The sequence below is a fragment of the Schistocerca cancellata genome, chromosome 9 (genome assembly GCF_023864275.1).
Source record: "Schistocerca cancellata isolate TAMUIC-IGC-003103 chromosome 9, iqSchCanc2.1, whole genome shotgun sequence".
Lineage (NCBI taxonomy): Eukaryota > Metazoa > Arthropoda > Insecta > Orthoptera > Acrididae > Schistocerca > Schistocerca cancellata.
The window spans coordinates 249,988,504-250,015,348 of NC_064634.1; the positions used below are offsets into that span (position 1 = coordinate 249,988,504).

General features: G+C 36.7%; 1 protein-coding gene across 1 annotated transcript; it reads right to left on the reverse strand.

Annotated features, from left to right (window-relative positions):
* Positions 1-11,140: 11,140 nt before the first annotated feature.
* On the reverse strand, positions 11,141-26,267 carry LOC126101318 (uncharacterized). The gene is made up of 7 exons (XM_049911992.1): positions 26,179-26,267; positions 24,554-24,795; positions 22,466-23,994; positions 17,676-17,739; positions 16,523-16,817; positions 16,147-16,242; positions 11,141-11,192 (listed from the first exon to the last, which is right to left on the reverse strand). The coding sequence occupies exons 1-7, from the start codon at positions 26,265-26,267 to the stop codon at positions 11,141-11,143; spliced, it is 2,367 nt and encodes a 788-aa protein (XP_049767949.1).
* Between the last annotated feature and the right edge of the window lie 578 nt (positions 26,268-26,845).

Genomic DNA, 26,845 nt, shown 5'->3' on the forward strand with positions numbered 1-26,845 from the left:
AAACTAGTACCCATTTAAACAAATAACTATAATATTTGCAGTTTCTGATAGGATGATTTCTAATTCATATATTTTTAGAGCCTTTGTTATTTGAAACATCTTTACTTAAACCACTTATATTCCAATGCATAATATGTCAGCTCCACCTCTTACTTATAGGCTTTAACATATTTCTTTTATTGGTTTGGATTTGTCTTTCTTAATGGTGTACATGCTTTACTATCCCATTTTCTCTAACTTGGCAAGTGTATGTGAGCACCTTGCTAAATATTTTTAACCTTAATCCACCATCTTCCCAAGACACTTTGCACTTAGAATTAGAAATTTGTTGGGTTCAGTGAATACCACTTCTACTATGAGATTCAGAAAATGCTGAGGAAGCAGAGGTTGTTGCTCTCTCAGTTCAAAAGAGAACGCGCAAATGACAAGCAAATGAGAGTAGAGGTTCATCCATCTGTGAAAGGTATTTGTGCGAAGCATACAACTGCTACCACCACCATACCTCAGCAAAAGATCTGGCAGAGAACCTGAGAAAATTCTGGTCCTATGTAAAATCACTAAGTGGGTCTAAGGCTTCTATTCAGTCCCTTGTTGGCTAGTCTGGTGTGGCAGTTGAAGATAGCAAAATGAAAGGTGAAGTTTTAAATTTTGTGTTCAAGAAATTATTCGCACATGAGAATCATACAAATGTACCTTCATGTGGCCATCGAACAGGCTCCCATATGGATGACCTAGTAATAAGCATCCCTGGTGTAGAGAAACAACTGAAGGAGTTGAAAGCAAATAAGTCAGTAGGTAAGGATGGAATCCCATTTTGGTTTCTCAACTAGTACTCGATGGCTTTGGCCCCTTATGTAGCTTGCATTTATTACAAATCTCTCACCCAGCGTGAAGTCCCAAGTGACTGGGAAAAAGTGCAGGTCAGTCCTGTGTATAAGAAGGGCAAAAGAATGTATCCCCAAATTTAGGGACCAATATCCCTAACATTGGTTTCCTGCAGAATCCTTGCACATATTCTCAGTTCGAATATAGCAAATATTCTTAGGACCGAGAACCTTACGTACACTAATCAGCATTGTTTTAAAAAGTAATGCTTGCGTGAAACACAGTTTGCCCTTTTCTCACATGCTGCACTGTGATCTATGGAAGGCAACAGGTAAGTTCAGTATTTCGAAACTTCTGGAAAGCATTTACCATGGTGCTCCATTGCAGGCCGTTAAAAAAGGTATGAACATTGGAATAGATTCACAGATATGTGAGTGAGTTGAAGACTTTTAAGTTATAGAAAGCACTACATTGTCCTCCACAGTGAGAATTCATCAGAGACAAGGTTATCATCAGGAATACCCTAGGAAAGTGTGATAGGTGCACTATAATATATACATAAGTAATTTGGCAGACAGGATGGGCAGCAGTCTGCGGTTGTTTGCTAATGATGCTGTGGTGTACAGGAAGGTGTCAAAGTTGAGTGACTGTAGGAGGATACAAGATGATGTAGACAAAATTTTTAGTTTGTGTGATGAATGGCAGCTAGCTATAAATATAGAAAAAGAAAGTTAATATGGATGAGTAGGGGGGGGGGGGGGGGAGGGGACCGAATAGTCAGATACAGCATTAATAGTGTCCTGCTTGACACAGTCACATTGTTTAAATATCTGGCAATAACGTTACAAAGTGATTTGAAATGGAATGAGGATTGTGGTAGGAAAAAATGGCCGACTTCAGTTATTGGGAGAATTCTAGGAAAGTGTGGTTCATCTCTAAAGCAGACCGCATATAGGACACAAGAGTGATCTGTCTTGAGTACTGCTCAAGTACTTCAGATCTGTACTGGGTCAGTTTAAATGAAGTCTTTGAAACAATTTAGAGGCGGGCTGCCACTAACATGCTTTGGGAACTCAAATGGGAATCCCTGGAGGGAAGGCAATGTTTTTGTTGAGGAATGCTATTGAGAAAATTTAGAGAACTGGCATTTGAAGTTGACTGCAGAATAATTCCGTTGCCTCCAATGTAAATTGCGTGTAAGGATCACGAAGATAGGATATGAGAAATTAGAACTCATACGGAGGCATGTAGACAGTTGTCCCCCCCCCCCCACCCCCCCCCCCCACCCCTCCGTTCTGTTTGCGTGTGGAACAGGAAAGGAAATGACTAGTGGTGGTACAAGGTACCCTCCACCAAGTGCCATAAGGTGGTTTTCAGAAGTATTGACGGAGGTGTAGATGTACTTGTTCTTTAATATTGACGTGCCAACTTCATCTCCATCTTCCCCTACAGCTTTCATGCCCCAAAGCTCCCTCTAGTACCATGGAAGTTTTTCGCTGATGTCTTAACCCATGTCCTTTCATCTAGTCCCTTCTTCTTGTCAATGGTATCCACATGTTCCTTACTCCACCGATTTTGTGGAGAATCTCCTTGTTCCTTATCTTATCTGTCCACCTAATTCTCAACATCCTTTCATAGCTCTACCTCTCAAATGATCTGAGTCTCTTCTTTTCTGGTTGTCCCATTGTCCACGATTCATTAGCATGCAATACTGCGCTCCAAACCTACATTCTCAGAAATTTCTTCCTTAGATTAAGGCCTGTGTTCAACACTAGTGAACTTCTGTTGACTATGAATACCTTCTTTGACTGTACTGGTCTGATTTTTATGTCCTCCTTGCTTCAGATGTCATTTGTTCATCGTAGTCCCCGGTTTTGATGTTAAGCTTCTTGCTGTTCTCATTTATACTACTACTCATTACTTTTGTGTTTCTTTGGTTTATTCTCAATCCTGATTCCGTAATCATTATGCTGTTCATTTCATTCGACAGGTGCTGTAGTTCTTTACTTTCAATGAAGATAGCAGTGGCATCAGCCAATCTTATCATTGATATTCTATCACCTTGAACTTAAATCCTAATCTTGAACCTTTATTTATTTGAATCATTGTTTCTTTCATGTATTGACTGAACAGTAGAGGTGAAGACGACATCCCTGTTTTACACACTTTTTTAATCCGAGCTCTTCAACCTTGGTCTTCCACTTTTGTTGTTCATCTTGCTTCTTGTACATATTTTATGTTATCCATCTTCCCCTATAGGTTACTCCTATGTTTCTCAGAAGTTCAAATATTTTGCACCATTTTACATTCTTGGACATTTTTTCCAGATCGACAAAATCTGTATACGTGTCTTGATTTTTCTTGACTATCGCCTCCATTACCAATTGGAACATCAAATCTCCAAATTTTCTTTTCTGTTCATCTTTATATTGTTCTTTTCAATAGCTGGGATGCTTGAGCTGTTAAGCTGATTGTGTGAAAGTTTGTTGATCTTCAGGATTGTGTGGACGACATTTTTCTGAAAGTCTCATGGTATGTCTACAGCCTCATAGATTCTACATACCATCTTAAATACTTGTTTGCTCGCTATTTATGTCAGTGATTTAACATATTCCACAGAAATGATATCTATTCCTTCTATCTTATTTTGTCACAACTCATCCACCCAGTGATGTAGCATAGTGATCAGCATATATAAATCACATTTGGGAGGATGATGGTTCAAATCTGTGTCCGGCCATCCTGATTTATGTTTCCCATGATTTCTCTAAGTTGTTTCAGGCAAATGCCAGGATGATTCCTTTGAATGGGCACAGCTGACTTCCTTCCTCATCATTTCCTAATCCGGTGTGACCAATGACCCCGCTGTATGGTCCCCTCCTCCAAATTCGCCAAACAAATTAACCAAAAAGTTGTCAGAAGCTCTACTGGACTCTGACTCTAATACTGAATCTCCTATGTCTTCCTTATTGACTCTCATTTCTTCCTCAGTCATAACATCAGAGAAGTCCTCTACCTTGTTGACAGAGAAGTCCTCTATCTTGTAGAGGCCTTCATTGTATTCATACTTGCTCCTCTGCATTCAACAGTGAAATTTATATTGCACTCTTAATGTTGATGCCCTTGCTTTTAATTTCACTAAAAGGTTTTCTTGACTTTTCTGTATGCTGAATCAGTATATCCAATGAGCATTTCTTTTTAAATTTTTAGTGCAGAAATTTTATTTTGGCTTCCCTGTAGTTCCTATTTATTTGGCTAAAGGCTAATGAATTTGACTGGTGATCGTAAATGACATGTACAGTACGATCATGTTGCTTTCTTGGAGAGTTAAGGTAATATAACACTCTCGGGTTTCCAGCTGACTGAATTAGTCAAAATGGCACAACATTCTGATGAATGTCACTCCCATCTCTATCTTGCTAGAAGATGATGGGAGTGACATTAATTGAAACTTCATGCAGTATTGACAAACTCATTCAACTGAAAACCGGATATCCTTGTATTAAACATGTACTGGTTTTTTGTGACCATATTTATAGACAAGAAATATGAATGTGATAAAATGAACAATGAAAAGAACTGCGAATTCCTACAGAGAGAAGCTTTTGTTAGTTTTGCTGAGCTATCAGAATAATAACAATGTTGCAGATGGTGGACTAATCATCCAAAATGAATGAATGTACTACAAAGGTAAAAACAATATCAAAGAAAAATTCAGCAGAAAACTAATAAATATTAGAGAGAAGTGCCGAACAGTACTTTCCTTTAAAAATTGAACTGTTGGATTTCATTCAAAGCTTATCACAGTTAAACAAACAACAATGATATAAAGAATATAAAGAGAACAGAATTTAGCTAGTCTGATAAAGAACATGTATGACTTATTATGATTTTGTTTAAACAAACTACGAGCACCTACCTCCTATAGTATCTTTACAATGTTTCATTACTCACCGCCCCCCTTCACACACACACACACACACACACACACACACACACACACACACCAAAACTGAAACTTATCTCAGCAAAATGGTATCTCCCACCTTTTGGCCCGTGAAGAAGTCTTTATTTTCATGGCTGAATACCATGGTTTACACTTTCTTATTGGTCAGGATCAAGGAGCTCTGGGAGGTGAAACTGAGGACCCAGGGTGATGACCAGATGGTAGTGACAACTACTAACTACCATCACTTGTATCAATCCTTGACAGTGTAATCAGTTGTAAGTATTATTACAAACAGTATTTTACATAATTGCACTGTGCTTCATTTTTCAGTAGTTAATATTTATCTTTTCATGCATATTGTGCCTAGTGTTTTGATTAAGTTCAACAATTGTGGACTGTGATGATGAGTTACAGTACACAGCAATTTGTCCTTCTCAGGCAAATGTTTGCAGGTTGGCTGAATGTACTGTTGTTTCACTCCATTCGATGGTAAAGTCTACTCTGGAGACTGTGTTGTACCTCCTCCCTTGGGGGTAGCATCTCTCTGAGTTGGTTGCACCATCTTTCCTTAGGGGAGAGGGTTGTGGTCTAGGCTGGGCTGCTCCCCTGCAAGTGCAGCCACCACACTTACAAAAGTGTGCCATGCCCCAGGTGTGGCCCATACTGTTAGTCATTTTACTCTGAGAGATCGCTTGTAAATAAAAGACACACAATTTGCAGGACTGTTTTTCTCCAAGTGCTCATCCTCCCCCCCCCCCCCCCCCCAACCCCCCACCCCAACAGCTACCACAGCATTAGTGGGCGCAAGCTGGGCCATATGCAGTGCACTTGTCATGGTAAACATTAATGAAGTCGCAGGCACCAATTTGCTTCTAATTGCTCAAGTGCCCACTTGATGCTTGAAATCTCCCCCCTCCTAACTTCTTCCATCTATTTTCCACATTAAACAATGCCCAATCCAAGTAATTAATAAGCAAAGTCTTTTACGAAGATTTGAGAGGAGCAAAGATTACAATAAACTTTAAAGTTTACTTAGCTTGTCATGTTGAAATGGCTCCAGTTCTTCTTATCTAGGGATCTGATTCTTGAAGCTGAAACTCTTAACACCAAGTCCTCATGGTTGGTTTGAACTAAATAAATTTTAGGATTGTTGTTGCAGGACTTTTTACGTAAATATATTTTGCACTTATCTTCTCACATTTTAGTATATCTTACAGTATTTTGATTTTTCACATTAACAATGGCGAAATTACATTGTCCACTCCTATTACACAAAAATACATCTGATCACATCAGAGGCAACCTTACCACTCTCACACTCTGCAGAAAAAAACAATATTCCAAAGGGTTTACAAGTTTTCTTAACAAATGAATTCCTACTAGTTTTCATTATATTATTAATTTTGATTCTTATTTCATAGATGAATCCAGAAATAAACACAGTAGACAATACAGGATTGCATAATCAATAATAGAAATTTTAAGTGTGCAAATAACTCTTAATTTCAAATGTCTCTAAAAAAATTAACTGTACATTCTGAGCTAGTACTTACCAGTTGTAACATTGAAATTAAAATATTTTATAAAGTAATTTTAGCTTGATATACAGCATACTGTGTATAAAATTACATGAAAGTTTTCAGAAAAGCAACTGAGATAATATTAATCTGCCTAAAATTCAAAAAATAACACTCGTACCGACAACTACTGTCGAGGAAAAGTAATGCTAGAGGAACTTAAATTCCAAAATTACAAAAAAATTGTAGGTTGTATGATCATCATTTTCCTATAGGTTAGCTTACAAAAAAGTGCAAAAGGTGTAGAATGAAATACATAGCATCTAAGAAATTTATGATTACAACAAAAAGAGTTCTTTTTGCTTACCCTTTGCCTGTAGTCCAAATAAGTGTGAAACCTGAGTAGTGAAATGGCAAAATTAACATATGATGACAATTTCCAAAATTACGGACAGTCTCTTTCAGCATTGCAATGAATGAGGTTTAAGTGTCTGTTAATATTATGTAAAAATGAATAATAAAATACGATAGAAAAATGTTACCATAATAGCCTAATATAAATGAACATAATACAAAATTGAAAGATTGTTCCTACAAGCATAGTACATACCACAAATGTAAGCATATTAAGTATCGTGAAGTAGAATTCAGATGTATAGAATTATCTGATACATAACATATTAACTACAAGAATATTGATTACACCAGCTTATAGATCAAATTAACCAATATACATAAGACTGAATGACCTCTATGAGTGTGAGTAAAGGCTGTTAAGAATGAAGTTATGACAGAAACACTGCTTCAGATCAGCGACTTAAGATGCAAGTACAATTTTAGTGCAATATAGGTTTAGATTAATGTGTTACAGTACATAATTGCAATGATCCCAAAATCCAAATCTTAACATATTACAGAAAACATAAGAAAAAATCTGCTATACAAGTCATAATCTATACATATATGAGGACATGGCACTCAAATTTTCAGATGTGTAAAACATTCTATCCCAAGAAAAATAATGCAAAGTTGAAACTACAGCATTACAACACTGAACTATAGAAATAAGTGCACAGGCAATGTAAAGTACTAGAATTACAAATTGTAAGTTTACAGCTATAAAATTACACCTCCAAAATCATCAAAAGAGAAGAAAAAATTTAGAGTATAAGTGTATGACGAGTGAGACGACTTGAAAAACTCACAATGAACGGTACTGTCCAGAAGAATATACTTAATCACAAGTAGGAGGATAGCACAAAATCAATACCAGAGTATGTAAGGACATGCTGACTCATGAAGAAGAGAAAATAATGAAAAAATATTAGAGCCTATTCTTCTATTCTTACGATTTGGGGGCCCAACCCACAAATCCAGACCACACCGGGTAGACACCAGCAGAAATGTTTCGACACAACAAAATGAATAAAGTTCATAATCATATACCAATAAGTTCAATCATATGTAAAGAGTAATTAGAGGAGGCATCTAGGCCCAATCAGTAGTTGCACACTCTCCTTGAGCGCGTACGTGAGGCATCTAGGCCCAATCAGTAGTTGCACACTCTCCTTGAGCGCGTACGTGCCCACACACACACACACACACACACACACACACACAGTCGCAATGACTAGGGGTACTCAAAACACAGAGTTACGCAACTATTTGAACACAACTCAAGTTCCATTGAGATACAATAATGCAGTACTCAGAATAAATACAGGTAATCAGAGTTATTAATAGCTTGGAACGATGACGTAATTGAGTAGCGTGAGAACCAAAATCAGTGTGTGAACTCAGAAATGTATACATCTTGCTGTACAGTCTATACACAATTTATGATCACAAATGTAAATGTCTTCCACACTATTTGCTAATTGTTCATACAAACCAACTTATGTACATAGAATCCTAGAACTCATTTACAATTGATAAAAAAAAATTACATACAGTGTGTTGAAATAAGAAAATTCTAGTTACATAATGTATTGGGAAGTTAATCCCCCTACTTCAAAAAATATGCATTTATGTGGAATAATACTGTCCATGATAGTGACTGCGCTGACACAGCATCCAACAAATGCCTGCAAAATGAGGTATTGACCATAGTCCACAATGTACTGACATAAGAATTCTGTGTTTAACAAAAACATGTGCTTGGTTTGCATATATGAAATTTTAAGACACTATTCCTAGTATTTACAGTACACATGAATAAAACACGTCTACAGTCAATTTACCACAACGTCCCTGACTTTACCCAAAAGATTTCCTGACAATTTAATTAAATCACTTTGTTTAGAGTAAACAAGAATAGCATCCTAAAATCAGAAATCTGTCACTGATATTTAATGGTACTGTCAATTTCAAAATTGTAAAAGGATCAAAGGTAGTGTGGTATAGGCTTAAACTCAGTCAGTAGTACACAGAAGTTAGAATAAGTCTTATTTCTGCATGATCAACTAAGTCTTCCCAAGTTTGTGATGTAAACTGATAACCATTGCCAGATAAAATTGTTTTAGCAGTACCCACCTGATTAAAATATGTGTTTTGTAACTTGGAAATGATTTTCTTACTGGTAGCTTTCTTGAGAGAAAACAGCCTTATGAACATCGAAAATACATCAACCACCTCTAAAACATAACAAAATCCATTCTCAGACTTAGGTAAAGGTCCATAGACATCGACAGACATGAGGTCTAAATTACTATTAGGCAGTATGTTTTGCATTTGACCTCTATTTTTCTGGTTTACTCTTTGACATCTTTTGCAGCTGGCATTCTTCTTCCAGTGTTATAAAAACAGATGCTTTCCTGAATGTTTTGTGTACATTTGGTTGATCCACAGTGACCATAACTGTCATGTGTATAAGTAATTATAAAGTATCAATACATAATGTTCCTTTCAACATAATTTCCAATCATCTGAGTCAATCTTGTCTCCTGAATAAAATACCCTTGTGTACATTCTAATATTTTTCAGTCTTTTCTCCTCCTTTCTTACCCAACATGCTCTTAACCAATTTCCAATTTTGATCATGATTTTGATACCTGTGGTAGTGTTTGCAAATTTTCAAGATCTATTTTTCCTCTTTCACATCCCTCAAGTCCATAATTTTAAACTCTTTCTCTCCTTCTCCAAGTTGTTATATGATTCACTCCCTAAAGGTAGCCTAGACAAAGAATGAGCAACTACATTTTCTGTGCCCTTAGTATATATAATTTCATAATTGAACTGCTGTAAAAACAAAGCCGAATGGATGATGCCCACACTTGAATCTCCCCCCCCCCCCCCCCTCCTTCCCCTTGTCCACATTAAACAATGCCCAGTCCAAGTCATTACTAAGCAAAGTCTTTTACCAAGGTTGGAGAGGAGCAAAGACTACAATAAACTTTCAAGTTTACTTAGCTTTTCATGTTGAGATGTCTCCAGTTCTTCTTGTCTAGGGGTCTGATTCTTGAAACTGAAACTCTAACACCAGGTCCTCACGGTTGGTTTGAACTAAATAATTTTGAAGATTGTTGTTGCAGAGCTTCCTATGTTAATATATATCACACAGATTTTCTCACATTGTAGTACATCTTACAGCAGTTTGATTTTTCACATTAACAAAGTGGAAATTACATTGTTAACACCTATTACACAAAAAATAGATCTGATCACATCAGAGGCTAGCTTACATTCTCACACTCTGCGGAAAAAATGATATTCAAAAGGGTTTACAATTTTTCTTAACAAATGAATTCCTACTAGTTTTTGTTGCATTATTAATTTCTATTATTGTTTCATAAATGAATCCAAAAATAAACATACTAAACATTACAGGACTGCGTAATTCTTCAAAACTGCTTGCTAATTGTTCATACAAACTAACCTCTGTACATAGAACACTAGAAGATTTGTTTACGGTTGTGGTGGGGGGGATGGGGGGAGAACAACACCACCATACTGAGTGTTGATATGAGACAATTCTTTGAAATGTAGACTAATAACCTAAAAGTGCCTAATTTTATCAAATTCTGATACAACATGGTTCAAAGGACATATTCCTGAACTTTTTTAGTTTTCTCATTTCTGTGTTGAACATAACAAGTTAAACAAGATTTAAAGTTACATAATGTATTGGGAAGTTAATCCCCCTATTTGAAAACACATACATTTATGTGGTATACCACTGTCTATGGCAGTGACTTCTTTTCTAAACAAATAGCTTCTTGAAATTTATATAAAAACAAAAATTTTGTATGTCGAATAAGTTCTTGGTTAACAATTTACAAATTTCAGTCAGAACACTGATGTAGTTGGCAGATGCTTGAGTGCGTTACCCAGCACCTATAATCTCTTGAAAGTCGACTGGACCAACAAGGGTACAGCTGTACAGAAATGTAGGAGTGGATCCACTCACATCTGTCAGTTTCTTCCCTAGATTTCTGATCACACACTCCAACAGATAGGTTACTTCCTGTCTTGCTTTCACATAAAATCCTGAAACATTGGTTATGTATGAATTATGCTGTTCAATACCTCCCTCACATCACACGACATATGTTTTGCCTATCTACATTGAAAAAATAAGTTTTCAGTATTTACGTCAGAATAGATTAGAAAGTGTTCACACATATGGTACATTAATAAACAGAGTTTATGCAATGAAAAAATGAACTAATAAGGTAATATAAACATATATACTAAAGATATCTCAAAGCAACATTCACTTAAAATTAGCAGATTAAAAAAATTGTGTACACATGCAAGACAAATTGGACTGCGCTGACACAGCATCTGACAAATACGTACAAAATGACATATCGGCCATAGTCCACAGCGTACTGACATAAGAATTCTGTGTTTAACATACACGTATGTTTGGTTTGCACATATGAAAGTTTAAGATACTATTCCTAATATTTACAGTACACATGAATAAAAGGAGTCGTCACTCAGTTTACCACAACACCCATGACTTTACCCAAAAGAACTCCTGAAAATTATATTAAATCACTTTCTGCAGAGTGCACAACAATAATAATAATATTTAACACTAATATCATTCTAAAATCAGAAATCTATCACTAGATATTTAATGGCAGTGTCACATTTCAAAATTGTAAAAGGATCAAGGGTAGTGTAACATAGAGTTAAACTCAGTCAATAGATAGGACAGAACTTTAGAAATGAGATCATCTTGCATACTACATTCCTGACAAATGAGAAAGAAAAGAAATTAGATACTTATGGATCATGTCTATAAGCTTTCAGTTCAGTGGTATTGCGTAACCCAAACAACTTCTTAGATTTAGGATATGCAAGTCTGTATACATTAGGATGTGGATTTTCAAGAATTTTGAATGGTTATATATAAATATCGAAGAATTTATTTATGTCAGATGTCAACATTTTAGATTTCTCTTTGGCTTTCACCAGCACAAGATCTCCTATCTCAAACTTAGAAAATCTGCCTTTACAACCATGTATCTGCTTTCGTCTATCCTCCTTTTCATCATCTCCCTAACATAGTCTTCTCTCTTTTGTGGTGACAGAATTTTACATAGTGGAAACTAAACATTCTCAGAAAAAAAGTTAGCTGGTCTGCGATTAAACATGATTTCAAATGGTGAGAGACCTGTTGAAGAATGTTGTAAGCTGCTCATAATATCCTCAAAACCACTGACATAATCTATCCAACTGGTATGATTCTTACTACCCTATATGTTCTAAACAGTCTTCCAATTTCTCTTATATATATTTTTGCAGGATTACTTGACGGATGGTACACAGAGATTAGAATATGTCTTATTTTTGCATGATCAACAAAGCTTCTCCAAGCTTGAGATGTAAACCGAGAACCATTGTCAGATAAAATATGTGTTTTGCAACTTAGAAATGATTTGCTTACTGGCAGCTTTCTTAAGAGAAAATGGCCTTACGAACATTGAAAATACATCAACAACCTCGAAAACATAACAAAATCCATTCTTAGACTTAGGCAAAGGTCCATAGACGTCCACAAACACAAACCTAGACAAAGCAACAGCAACTACATTGTCTGTGCCCTTCATATATCTGATTTCACAATTAAACTACTGTAAAAACAAGGCCCAGTGAGTAATTCTGTTGTGTTACAGCTTACACTCCTGAAGATAACATAATGCTTTGTGATCAGTATACATGATGACTTTGTGACCTAGTAAATAATTTTAAACTTGTTGAATGCCAAATGTACAGCCAAAAGTTCTTTCTCAGTTACAATGTATGTCTTTTCATGCTTCTGCAATACTCTACTACCAAATGCAAGTGATCTGTGTTCAGTAACACCTTCAGCTTCAGCCTCCTGAAATAAATGAGCACCCAAGTCAACATCACTACTGTCTGTCATAAAACAAAAAGGAAGAGACAAATCCGGTCTGAAGGATATCTGACTTTGACATGACTGTCCTTTGATCTCATCGAAAGCAATCCCAAATAGTATTCTTCTTAAAAAGTTCACAATGGCATGAAGCATTCAAAGCTTGGCTACTACAAAATTTTGTATAGAATCTAATTAACCCAAAAAATTATTTAAGCTGTTTTTGTTGCAAAGAGCAGGAAAATTAGCAAAGTTTCTCTTTATCAGGTGCAATTCCTTTCTCCGATATAACATGTCCTAACACCAAATTTACACTTACTTATTTTCAAAGTCATACCTCCTGATTCCTATTTTGAAAACACATCTCTTAACAGATCCAAATGTTGTTCCCAAGTCTTTTCAGTGACCAAAATGTCATCCACATACACAATTAATTTTGAACCCACTTCACTTCCCAATCCAGAGCTCTCATGAAATCAGCTTTAGATACATTTAGCCCAAATGGCACCACACAGTATTGAAAACACATACCTTACATACAAAAATGTAGTATACTTTCTAGAAGTCATTTGAAATCGAATCTGGTGAAATTCAGAGGTCAAGTCCAAACTACTCATGAATTTTACATGATCAGATTTGTGTAACAGCTTGTCCATGTTCTCAGGATGGTCATTCTCTCTGATAAGAAGCTTATTAAGATGTCTAGAGTCCAAAACAATTCTCACTTCCCCATTTCTCTTACTTACCACAGCCAAAGAATTATTATAAGCACTCCTTCACTCAACTACCACCCCCCCCCCCTTTCCCCCGTCACCACGTTTCCATTTTCTTTCTCCACATCTTCCTTTTTGAAAATGGTATATTTTTATACAGCTTGAGAAAGAAAGGTTGATGATCTCCAAGGAAAATCATGCACTGATAGCCTTTCACTTTCCCTTGTCTTTAACTGAACACATTTCTGAACTCCAATAATAAATTCCTAAGTTCTTCCTTTTGTTGGTCATTAAAAATTTTAGTTTCCCTCACTTTAGGATCTACTGCACTTCCAAAATCCTGATCCTTAGCGTCATCAAAATTTATATTGTCATAAAACGTCTGGTACTCGCCTTGGTTCACAATTTTTTGCAGATAGTTACAACTTTTCCCACAGTTTAAAATACAGAAATTAGTTTTCACATAAGTATTACTTTTAGGTTCCAAAATAAACAATTTTTTAGCACTCCATCCAAAAAAAGCCTCAACTTCCACTATCCAATCCATAGCGAGAATAATATTTTCTTCCAGACTAGGGATCACTATGCATCCGTGTTCAAAGGTCTTGTCTTCTATACTAAAAGTTGAAAGTACCTGAGATTTTACCAATTTGCTTTGCTTACCTGTAGCTCCTCTTATCTTTACACCTACAATGGGCATTTCCACAAAATTCTTACTATACTTCATCTTGTCTTTAAAATGTTCAGATATACCACAAATCAGGCTACCTGTATCAATCAAACAGTTGCCTTCCCACTGATCAATCTTAATTTTAATGTAAGGACACCAAAAATCTGAATCATCCTCTATGTTGTCAGACATTTCATGCAAAAGATCACTTCCAATTTCATCAACTGCTCTATCCACATTGTCTTCCCAAGGTTTTGTCAACTTTAATGTATCATAACATTTCTTTGATTATTCTTGTTGTGAGGTAAAGAATAGATTCCATGGCACAACTATCATCACTTGTTACAGAAGGAACACAAGACACATTACTATCAGAATTACAATTCCTGCTTAGGTTCTCTTTCACTTCATTCCATCAACTGGGGTACAAATTCTAGCTAGCCACAGCTAACTTATTCCAGAATTCCCCTTTATCTAAGTTATCAACGATCTGGTCCCAAACAAACCTCAGAAAGTTTTCACCTTTATTCTCCGGGCTCACAAGATACCTTGCCTTCACTGTTTGAATCATTACTCTGCATGATATTAATGAAAAATTGTTATGGCTGGACTGGTATTCTGGTACCCTCACTCATAATATCACATACGTCAGTACCTTACCTGTATTGTCAACATCATTTACAATTAACTCTGAAACTTCTTTAATCTTAATCTGCACAAATTCCTGGTACTCATCATCATCATATTCCTCCAAAATTACTTCCTCAACAACATCACTGACAATACTAGTCTCATCTCTGTCTGTCAATGTCACTTACCTCACCTACATTCATTTGCAATACACCACCAGTCTCGGACTTACCAACCTCGGTTGCTTCACAGCTTTCATCAAAAATACTACCCAGTTCTGATCCAATACAGTCATCACCTGCTCAGTTACTTCACAGCGCTCATCAAAAATACCACCTAGTTCTGATAGAATACAGACATCATGTGATTTACATTCATCAATAATACTGTTTTCCACCCAAGAAAAGAAATCATTAGTACATACTACACCAAAATTCTCACTACTCTCATATTCTGGTTTGTGATTATCACTTACATCATCATAATTAAACATAGTATCCCAAAACTTTTGATGAAGACACAAATGATAATCTGATGTTCTTTCTGTTCAATTTCAGATACATTTGTCATGTTATTAACACTGTTATTACTGTCTAATTGCAAGTGTAACTTAGGGATCCTGTGCTTGTTATGTTTCCTCAGCCCAAAATTATGGACCTTCATTGAGGCAAACTGCTGTTTCCCGAATAGTTACTTCTGTGATTCTTTCTTCTGTTAAAATGCCCATGGTTATTCCCATTATTCCTCTCCTGCTGCTGTTCAGAATTTCTCTCTCTATTGTCACTTTGATCCTGGTAGAAGTCAACATTATCTCTGTTTCAAAGATTATTCCCATTGTGATTTCTATCATTCCTATTATTATTGTACATACCTCTTTCGACTGCCCTATCCATCTTGTCAACACATCGTAAAAACTGTTCAAGACAATTGTCAGGTCCGTGTACCAAATCCCACTGCAATCTTTCTGGTAATCTCCTTTTAATTGTATCAGTCAAGGTCATTTCGTCCAATGGTTTGTCAAGAAGTGCTAATTTTTTGAGTTGGTTCTTACAAAACTCTTTCAAAGTGCTTTCTCTAGTCCTATAATTAGGGCCATTGAAAAATTCACTTTTGATTCTCCCCTGTTCTGCTTATGACCAAAGTTTATTTCAAAAACTTTTCTTGAAACTCTGATATGTTTCCCACTGATTTAAATTTAAATTCACCTATGACAGATCTTCACCTTTAATAATTCTTTTAACAAATTTAATTTTTTGATTGTCATTCATGCCTGACACAGAGCAATCGCTTCAGTGTTATAGAAAATCTACTGGATGTAAATTATCTGATAGAAATTTTTTTATTGGAGTGTTGGACCATGCAATACTATTATTTGCATGCAGATTTTTGTATTGTATTTGTATTTATTTATTTATCCTGTGGATCACATATTGTACAAAGTACACATGATAAAGGACAAGTCATTTTTCTTAACAAATATCATTTAAAAAATGTACACAAAATTGTTCATTGATGAATATAGTAACTTCACATACAGAGAATACAAACAATTTACATGGGGAACTAAGAAACATGTAGGCAATGTAGTGCTACTTTAAATTTACACAAATAATCACTGAGATTACAGAATAGTGAAAATGTCAACTGGAAACACAACAGAAGGACAATGTCATTTAAAAACTACATTACACATGAATTAAACATTGAGATTTCACAGACAATTAAATTTTAATACTAATAGAATGTGTACTTGTACATTCAAAAGGCGAGTTGAAAAATTTTGGGAAGTGAAACTGAAACATAGTTGTGTATAGTAGAAATTAGGTTATTATTTTGCCTACAGAATGTTTTACTCTAATCACAGTATTTTACAAAGGGACTTTATAATTTTTCATTTCCAGGAATTGTTGTACTGAATAGAAACAGTGCTTTGTCAGAAATGCCTTTAGTTTATTTTTAAATATTGGATCTGGAGCAGATTTTATTTGTTCTGGAATTTTATTGTGTAATACGACACCCAGATGAGTTATATATTTTTGGTATGATGATGTCCTTGAAAAAATTTGATGGATATTAGATTGCCCTCTGGTATAATGAGCGTGTATATCATTGTTTTGGATTAATTTGCCTGTTCTTGAGAGGTATTCCCTGGTGAATAGGATTGTTTCTTGAATGAATAGGGATGGGATGCTTAGAACATTTAGTTTTATAAATTGACATTTACAGGATTCCAGCTTTTGAGGCCACAGATTATCCTCAGTGCTCTTTTTTGTAGTTTAAATATATTTGTGCTGTGAGTTGAATTTCCCCAAAAGATGATTCCATAGCGGAGCAATGAGTGGAACTGCGCATGGTATGCTTGCATTAGTGTGGATTTACTTGTAGTAGATTTTAGTATTCTTAGTCCATAGCACAATGAAGAGAGTTTCTTTGATAAGTTGTTTATATGTGTGTCCTATTTTAAATTTTGTTGGACCCATAGACCCAAAAAATTTGTTGCATTTACATTTTCAATTTTATCATTATTTAACTTTACTTGGATAGTTTTTTGACTGGATGTGGGAATTAGATGGAAGTTGATACATACACTTTTCCCACTATTAACAATTAGGCCATTTTTGTTAAACCACTCAAAGTTTTTTCATAGAGTTATCGGATATTGTCTGAAGGGATTCAGGGCTAGATCCAGTCAACACTATGCTTGTATCATCAGCAAACAGGATAGTTTTTTGTGGGCTCATACGTTCAACAAGATCATCTATGTAAATGAGGAAAAGTAATGGCCCTAGAACAAAACCCTAGGGAACACCATATCTTATTGTTCTTTCCTACGAGAGGAAAACTGTGTTATTTATTTTATTCTGTACATTAATATCGTATTGAAGTGATACCTTCTGTCTGCGGTTTTGAAGGTAAGAGCATAGCCAGTTGTGAGCCACACCTCTTATTCCTCTTCTTTCCAATTTAGCAAGCAGTATTTTATGATCTAGTACGTCAAAGGCTTTAGAGAGATCTAAGAAGATACCTGCAGCTATATTATGTTGGTCAATTGATTTCAGTATGTGGTCCAACAGTTCAAAAATTGCTGTCTGGGTGGATAAAGATTTACTAAAACCATGTTGTTGAATGCTGATTGGTGCGTGGTTTTTTATGAAATTTATAAGCTTGTCATCCCCCCCATGAACCATGGACCTTGCCTTTGGTGGGGAGGCTTGCGTGCCTCAGCGATACAGATGGCCGTACCGTAGGTGCAACCACAACGGAGGGGTATCTGTTGAGAGGCCAGACAAACGTGTGGCTCCTGAAGAGGGGCAGCAGCCTTTTCAGTAGTTGCAGGGGCAACAGTCTGGATGATTGACTGATCTGGCCTTGTAACATTAACCAAAACGGCCTTGCTGTGCTGATACTGCGAACGGCTGAAAGCAAGGGGAAACTACAGCCGTAATTTTTCCCGAGGACATGCAGCTCTACTGTATGATTAAATGATGATGGCGTCCTCTTGGGTAAAATATTCCGGAGGTAAAATAGTCCCCCATTCGGATCTCCGGGCGGGGACTACTCAGGAGGACGTCGTTATCAGGAGAAAGAAAACTGGCGTTCTACAGATCGGAGTGTGGAATGTCAGATCCCTTAATCGGGCAGGTAGGTTAGAAAATTTAAAAAGGGAAATGGATAGGTTAAAGTTAGATATAGTGGGAATTAGTGAAGTTCGGTGGCAGGAGGAACAAGACTTTTGGTCAGGTGATTACAGGGTTATAAATACAAAATCAAATAGGGGTAATGCAGGAGTAGGTTTAATAATGAATAAAAAAATAGGAGTGTGGGTTAGCTACTACAAACAGCATAGTGAACGCATTATTGTGGCCAAGATAGACACAAAGCCCATGCCTACTACAGTAGTACAAGTTTATATGCCAACTACCTCTGCAGATGATGAAGAAATAGATGAAATGTATGACGAGATAAAAGAAATTATTCAGGTAGTGAAGGGAGACGAAAATTTAATAGTCATGGGTGACTGGAATTCGTCAGTAGGAAAAGGGAGAGAAGGAAACATAGTAGGTGAATATGGATTGGGGGGAAGGAATGAAAGAGGAAGCCGCCTTGTAGAATTTTGCACAGAGCATAACTTAATCATAGCCAACACTTGGTTCAAGAATCATAAAAGAAGGTTGTATACCTGGAAGAATCCTGGAGATACTAAAAGGTATCAGATAGATTATATAATGGTAAGACAGAGATTTAGGAACCAGGTTTTAAATTGTAAGACATTTCCAGGGGCAGATGTGGACTCTGACCACAATCTATTGGTTATGACCTGTAGATTAAAACTGAAGAAACTGCAAAAAGGTGGGAATTTAAGGAGATGGGACCTGGATAAACTGAAAGAACCAGAGGTTGTACAGAGTTTCAGGGAGAGCATAAGGGAACAATTGACAGGAATGGGGGAAAGAAATACAGTATAAGAAGAATGGGTAGCTTTGAGGGATGAAGTAGTGAAGGCAGCAGATGACCAAGTAGGTAAAAAGACGAGGGCTAGTAGAAATCCTTGGGTAACAGAAGAAATATTGAATTTAATTGATGAAAGGAGAAAATATAAAAATGCAGTAAATGAAGCAGGCAAAAAGGAATACAAACGTCTCAAAAATGATATCGACCGGAAGTGCAAAATTGCTAAGCAGGGATGGCTAGAGGACAAATGTAATGATGTAGAGGCTTGTCTCACTAGGGGTAAGATAGATACTGCCTACAGGAAAATTAAAGAGACCTTTGGAGAGAAGAGAACCACTTGTATGAATATCAAGAGCTCAGATGGCAACCCAGTTCTAAGCAAAGAAGGGAAGGCAGAAAGGTGGAAGGAGTATATAGAGGGTTTATACAAGGGCGATGTACTTGAGGACAATATTATGGAAATGGAAGAGGATGTAGATGAAGACGAAATGGGAGATAAGATATTGCGTGAAGAGTTTGACAGAGCACTGAAAGACCTGAGTCGAAACAAGGCCCCGGGAGTAGACAACATTCCATTTGAACTACTGATGGCCTCGGGAGAGCCAGTCATGACAAAACTCTACCATCTGGTGAGCACGATGTATGAGACAGGCGAAATACCCTCAGACTTCAAGAAGAATATAATAATTCCAATCCCAAAGAAAGCAGGTGTTGACAGATGTGAAAATTACCGAACTATCAGTCTAATAAGTCACAGCTGCAAAATACTAACGCGAATTCTTTACAGACGAATGGAAAAACTGGTAGAAGCCGACCTCGGGGAAGATCAGTTTGGATTCCGTAGAAATGTTGGAACACGTGAGGCAATACTGACCTTACGACTTATCTTGTTGTTGTTGTTGTGGTCTTCAGTCCTGAGACTGGTTTGATGCAGCTCTCCATGCTACTCTATCCTGTGCAAGCTTCTTCATCTCCCAGTACCTACTGCAACCTACATCCTTCTGAATCTGCTTAGTGTATTGATCTCTTGGTCTCCCTCTACGATTTTTACCCTCCACGCTGCCCTCCAATGCTAAAATTGTGATCCCTCGATGCCTCAGAACATGTCCTACCAACTGATCCCTTCTTCTAGTCAAGTTGTGCCACATACTTCTCTTCTCCCCAATCCTATTCAATACCTCCTCATTAGTTACGTGATCTACCCACCTTATCTTCAGCATTCTTCTGTAGCACCACATTTCGAAAGCTTCTATTCTCTTCTTGTCCAAACTAGTTATCGTCCATGTCTCACTTCCATACATGGCTACACTCCATTCAAATACTTTCAGAAACGACTTCCTGACACCTAAATCTATATTCGATGTTAACAAATTTCTCTTCTTGAGAAACGCTTTCCTTGCCATTGCCAGTCTACATTTTATATCCTCTCTACTTCGACCATCATCGGTTATTTTACTCCCTAAATAGCAAAACTCCTTTACTACTTTAAGTGTCTCATTTCCTAATCTAATTCCCTCAGCATCACCTGACTTAATTTGACTACATTCCATTATCCTCGTTTTGCTTTTGTTGATGTTCATCTTATATCCTCCTTTCAAGACACTGTCCATTCCGTTCAACTGCTCTTCCAAGTCCTTTGCTGTCTCTGACAGAATTACAATGTCATCGGCGAACCTCAAAGTTTTTACTTCTTCTCCATGAATTTTAATACCTACTCCGAATTTTTCTTTTGTTTCCTTTACTGCTTGCTCAATATACAGATTGAATAACATCGGGGAGAGGCTACAACCCTGTCTCACTCCTTTCCCAACCACTGCTTCCCTTTCATGCCCCTCGACTCTTATAACTGCCATCTGGTTTCTGTACAAATTGTAAATAGCCTTTCGCTCCCTGTATTTTACCCCTGCCACCTTCAGAATTTGAAAGAGAGTATTCCAGTCAACATTGTCAAAAGCTTTCTCTAAGTCTACAAATGCTAGAAATGTAGGTTTGCCTTTTCTTAATCTTTCTTCCAAGATAAGTCGTAAGGTCAGTATTGCCTCACGTGTTCCAACATTTCTACGGAATCCAAACTGATCTTCCCCGAGGTCGGCTTCTACCAGTTTTTCCATTCGTCTGTAAAGAATTCGCGTTAGTATTTTGCAGCTGTGACTTATTAAACTGATTGTTCGGTAATTTTCACATCTGTCAACACCTGCTTTCTTTGGGATTGGAATTATTATATTCTTCTTGAAGTCTGAGGGTATTTCCCCTTAGAAGAAAGATTAAGAAAAGGGAAACCTACGTTTCTAGCATTTGTAGACTTAGAGAAAGCTTTTGACAATGTTAACTGGAATACTCTCTTTCAAATTCTGAAGGTGGCAGGGGTAAAATACAGGGAGCGAAAGGCTATTTACAGTTTGTACAGAAACCAGATGGCAGTTATAAGAATCGAGGGGCATGAAAGGGAAGCAGTGGTTGGGAAAGGAGTAAGACAGGGTTGTAGCCTCTCCCCGATGTTATTCAATCTGTATATTGAGCAAGCAGTAAAGGAAACAAAAGAAAAATTCGGAATAGGTATTAAAATTCATGGAGAAGAAGTAAAAACTTTGAGGTTCGCTGATGACATTGTAATTCTGTCAGAGACAGCAAAGGACTTGGAAGAGCAGTTGAACGGAATGGACAGTGTCTTGAAAGGAGGATATAAGATGAACATCAACAAAAGCAAAACGAGGATAATGGAATGTAGTCAAATTAAGTCAGGTGATGCTGAGGGAATTAGATTAGGAAATGAGACACTTAAAGTAGTAAAGGAGTTTTGCTATTTAGGGAGTAAAATAACCGATGATGGTCGAAGTAGAGAGGATATAAAATGTAGACTGGCAATGGCAAGGAAAGCGTTTCTCAAGAAGAGGAATTTGTTAACATCGAGTATAGATTTAAGTGTCAGGAAGTCGTTTCTGAAAGTATTTGTATGGAGTGTAGCCATGTATGGAAGTGAAACATGGACGATAACTAGTTTGGACAAGAAGAGAATAGAAGCTTTCGAAATGTGGTGCTACAGAAGAATGCTGAAGATAAGGTGGGTAGATCACGTAACTAATGAGGAGGTATTGAATAGGATTGAGGAGAAGAGAAGTTTGTGGCACAACTTGACTAGAAGAAGGGATCGGTTGGTAGGACATGTTTTGAGGCATCAAGGGATCACAAATTTAGCATTGGAGGGCAGTGTGGAGGGTAAAAATCGTAGAGGGAGACCAAGAGATGAATACACTAAGCAGATTCAGAAGGATGTAGGTTTCAGTAGATACTGGGAGATGAAGAAGCTTGCACAGGATAGAGTAGCATGGAGAGCTGCATCAAACCAGTCTCAGGACTGAAGACCACAACAACAACAAGCTTGTCATAAAAAAGTTTTTCCAGGATTTTTGAAAAGATGCTTAATATGGATAATGGTCTATAATTGGATACTAAATCAGGGGAACCTTTCTTTAGTAATGGTGAGACTTTAGCTATTTTGAGAGCATCTGGAAAAATGCCAGTTTTTAATGATTGGTTGTAGATGGTTGATAATGGCTTTACTATATGGGGAGCACACACCTTTAATATGAGGTCAGGTACTTCATCATAGCCACTAGAGATTTTATTGCGTAACAATTTTATTATATTCATAATTTTATCAGGGTTTGTTTCATAAACAAACATTGTAGCATTAGTGCTGTTTGGCGTATTGGTGGAATTGAAGAACGATACCTTGCAGTTTGCCTGAATGAGATGATCTGCTAGTGAGGTGAAATATTCGTTGAACTTGTTTACAACTGTGTATGGATCTGTGCCCTTAGAGTCATTAAGTGTTAGAGAAATGTTTTCCTTTTTAGGTGTTGAACTACAAGTTTCTTTTTTAATAGCTTTCCACATAGCTTTCATTTTGTTTGAAGAGTTTCTTATGAAATTGTCATTCCATAAAAGTTTTGCCTGTCTAATCACTCTAAGATAAGTTTTTTTGTAGGCTTTACAATAGTCAGAAAATTCTTCAGTGACTATGTATTTTTTGGAGCAATATTGGAGAAATCTGTTTCTCTCACTAGAAATTTTGATTCCTTTTGTTACCCACAACTTTCTATTTTGATTGCTTGAAGTTTTTGTTTCAAAAGGAAATGCTGTATTCAAGTAATAAAGGAAGGTATTATGGAAGCTTAAGAACATATTATCAACAGTTGTTTGCATGTAAACACGGTCCCAATTTTCCTTAGCTAATAGGAAGTTAAAAATCCTAATATTGCCATCTGAAAAGTTTCTTCTTTGAAATACTTTTTTGGGGCTGATTTTACTATTTTCCATGTCAACGCTCAGTAGCTGAGCATCATGGTCACTGTATCCCATGCTCAGTACTTCGCCAGTGAATTTGTAACAAGTATCAGTTATGAAGATTTGATCAATTATTGAATCAGTATGCTCTGTTGATCTTCTTGGAGAGAGTATTGTGGGGATCATATTAAAGGATTTGGTCATGTTTAACAAATCAAGTTTAGCACTACTGTTTTTTGATAAATCAATGTTAAAATCGCCACAAAGTATTATTCTCATATTTAATGAGCTGACACTATTCAGCAGAACTTCTAATTTGGTCATAAAATTTGGAATATTACTACTTGGTGCTCTGTATACATTTATAATTATATAGTTTAGTTCAGGCAGCTTAACCATAGAAAGCTCAAATTCCTTATCTTCAGATAATGCAATCTGTTCATTTAGGCCTACCTCACTGAATTTTATCTGGTCCTTTACAAATATAGCAGTACCGCCATGTGTGGAGAAATTCCTACAATAGAAGCTTGTTAATGAGTACCTTGGAATAGAGGTTGACTGAATTTCTTCTTTAGACAGCCAGTGTTCGGTAATACATATTACATCTGGATTTATTTGAGACTTTTGTTAATACAACTTTCCTGAACTGCTGAAATTTTTTGATCTAAAACATTTTCATTAGTCTGCACATTGTTTTGTACGTTTAAAATATTTTGGTTTAAATTGGCAACATTTTGCGGTGTGGTAGCTCCCAACTCAAACAGTTTTTCCACTATGGCCTTCTGTTCAACTCTGTCATCATCAACATTCTTTAATTGTTTCACTGACTCTGCTACAAACTCATTTTCTAAAAGAATAAACATATTTTCCAAAACATCAACTTTTTCATTCACACTTTTTAACCCCTTTTTTAGTTCTGAAAGTTGATTACTAAATTGACCTATCTGATCTTGTACCCTGTCCATTTCACTATTGTTTTCAGTTTTCAAGTAATTTAAGTATCCTTGTAGTGAAGTAAATTTGCTATCGTTATCTGTTCATATTTCAGTTAACTGATTATTAACTGCAGTAAATTTGCTGTTGTTATTTATCTTTATTTCCTCTAGTTTTGCCAAAGTTAACTGCAAAACATCAGTCTTTACTGTTTCTTTACTGTTTCTTTACTGTCTACGATTTCACTTGGCTCAAACATTATATGACTGAATCCTGCAGCTTCCATTTCTACCTCACTTTTGCTTTTGTTCCTATTCATTTTGTTAACAAGTGCATGAGCCCACAAACAAATCAACTTGACATAGTTCATACTTATCTTTTTACTTTTTGATGTTCCTGGTTGTAATTGTAAAGTCCTCCTCACTTTCATTAGATTCAGTCCATCATTATTGGTAGATCCTTCATTGGGCAGCCTTCAGTTTTACTCCATGTGATTGAAAATTTATTCATACATAAATTTCAAAAATCTAGAAATAAAATACTTTCTGCAACAGACAATCTCTCTCCCCCCCCCCCCCCCCCCCCTTCTTCCTTCTTCCATCTATTGTCCACATTAAACAATGTCCAGTACAAGTAATTAATAAGCAAAGTCTGTTACGATGGTTGGAGAGGAGCATAGATTACAGTAAACTTTCAAGTTTACTTAGCTTGTCATATTGAGATAGCTCCAATTCTTCTAATCTGGGGGTCTGATTTTTGAAGCTGAAACTCTAACGTCTTGTCCTCATGGTTTGTTTGAACTAAATAAATTTGACGATTGTTGTTGTAGGACTTCTTATGTGAATATATGTATTGCACTGATTTTCTCATATTTTAGTATATCTTACAGTATTTTGATTTTTCATATTAACAAAGCTGAAATTACATTGTTCGCACCTATTACACAAAAATAGACCTGATCACATCAGAGGCAAGCTTACCACTCTCACACTCTGTGGAAAAAACGATGTTCCAAAGGGTGTACAATTTTTCTTAACAAATGAATTTATACTAGTTTTTATTACATTATTAATTTCGATTATTATTTCATAAATGAATCCAGAAATAAACATGTTAAACACTATAGGTTTGCATAACTAATAGTAGAAATTTTAAGTGTGCAAGTAATTCATAATTTCAAATGTTTCTGAAACAAAACGAAAATTAACTGTCATTCAGAACTAGTACTTGTTGATTAGAACATCTAAGTTAAAATATTTTGTAAAGTAATTCCTGTTCATTAATTTTAGCTTGAAATATACCATACTGTGTATAAATTATATGAATGTTTTCAGAAAAGCAACAAAGATAATATTAACCTGTCCAAAATTCTAAAAATAATACTGGTATCGACAACTACTGTTGAGGGACAGTAATGCTAGAGGAATATATCCCGTTTCACTCTGCTTGTGTATTCATCTGATGACAGGTATTTAGGTTGCCACTCATGTACTCAGCAGCTAGCTATGCTCAGGGCTGCACAGCAACCATTCAGCCGCTCCACAGTTTATGCTTTCGGCTCAATGACTACTGTCAACTGCTGCCCATCAGAATCATCTTGCCCTTGCTCTGAGTAGGAGCTATTCGAATTCCATCAACATCATCAAAGTGTTGAGGAGGGTTAACAACCTGACCTTGCAATGTGGTGGCTTTTGGCAGTCAACCAGTGAGGAGGAGGTGCCAAGAATGAGTAGCGATCAGGTTCCACATGGCAGTGGGTTCACGGGCTGTTGACACTCCATACCGTGAAGTGGTGTCATTGGGAGTGGTTGACAGAAATGCAGTGGTGGGTGCTCAGGACAAGGACAAGAAGTTACCATCTAGGCCTTGTGTCTGTAGCGGGAACTATGGGAGTAACTGATAGTAGTCCAATGAATGTTGAACAGCCAGTGGGAGCTGAGAGCATAACTAGCTGACATATGAATGAGTGGTGATCTAAATGGTGCAGCAACATGTGGTCACATGACCACACAGAAGCAAATTAGTGCCCGTGAATTCAGCACTGTTTACCATGACATCTGCACCACATACCAGCCTGGTCAGTGCCCCCTGTCGCTGTGGCAGCTGTGGGGGCTTGGAGAGAAACAACCTGGTAAATTTTGTTGATGTTGTCTATTTACAAGTGATGTCCCAGAGTAAAGTGACTAACAGTGTGAGCCATGCCTGGCCTGCGGAACACATCTGTAAGTGTATGGCTGCATATACAGGGGCACAACCCAGCTTATGCCACAGCACTCTCCTCTTAAGAGAGATGGTGCAACCATCTTGGAAAGTTGTGGCCTCCAAGAGAGGAGGCACAACACTGTCACCAGCGCAGACAGCCCCATTGACTGGGATGAAACAACAGTATGTTCAGCCAATTTGCAAACATTTGCCTGATATGGTACAACCAAGAAATTTTTGTGTACTGTAACACAGCATCACACTCGACAATTACTGAACATAACCAAAATATTGGACACACTATGATGAAAATGTTAACAG

Excerpts from the sequence above, each read along its gene's own strand:
- LOC126101318 (XM_049911992.1), bottom strand. The coding sequence starts at position 26,267 with ATGCTCTCAGCTCCCACTGGCTGTTCAACATTCATTGGACTACTATCA. Across the intron at positions 17,740-22,465 it reads ACAAGCTTGTTGTTGTTGTG|ACAGCAATTTTTGAACTGTT; the intron begins GTCTTCAGTCCT and ends TTATCCACCCAG. Across the intron at positions 11,193-16,146 it reads TCATCAATGAACAATTTTGT|GAATAGTATCTTAAACTTTC; the intron begins GTACATTTTTTA and ends TGTAAATATTAG.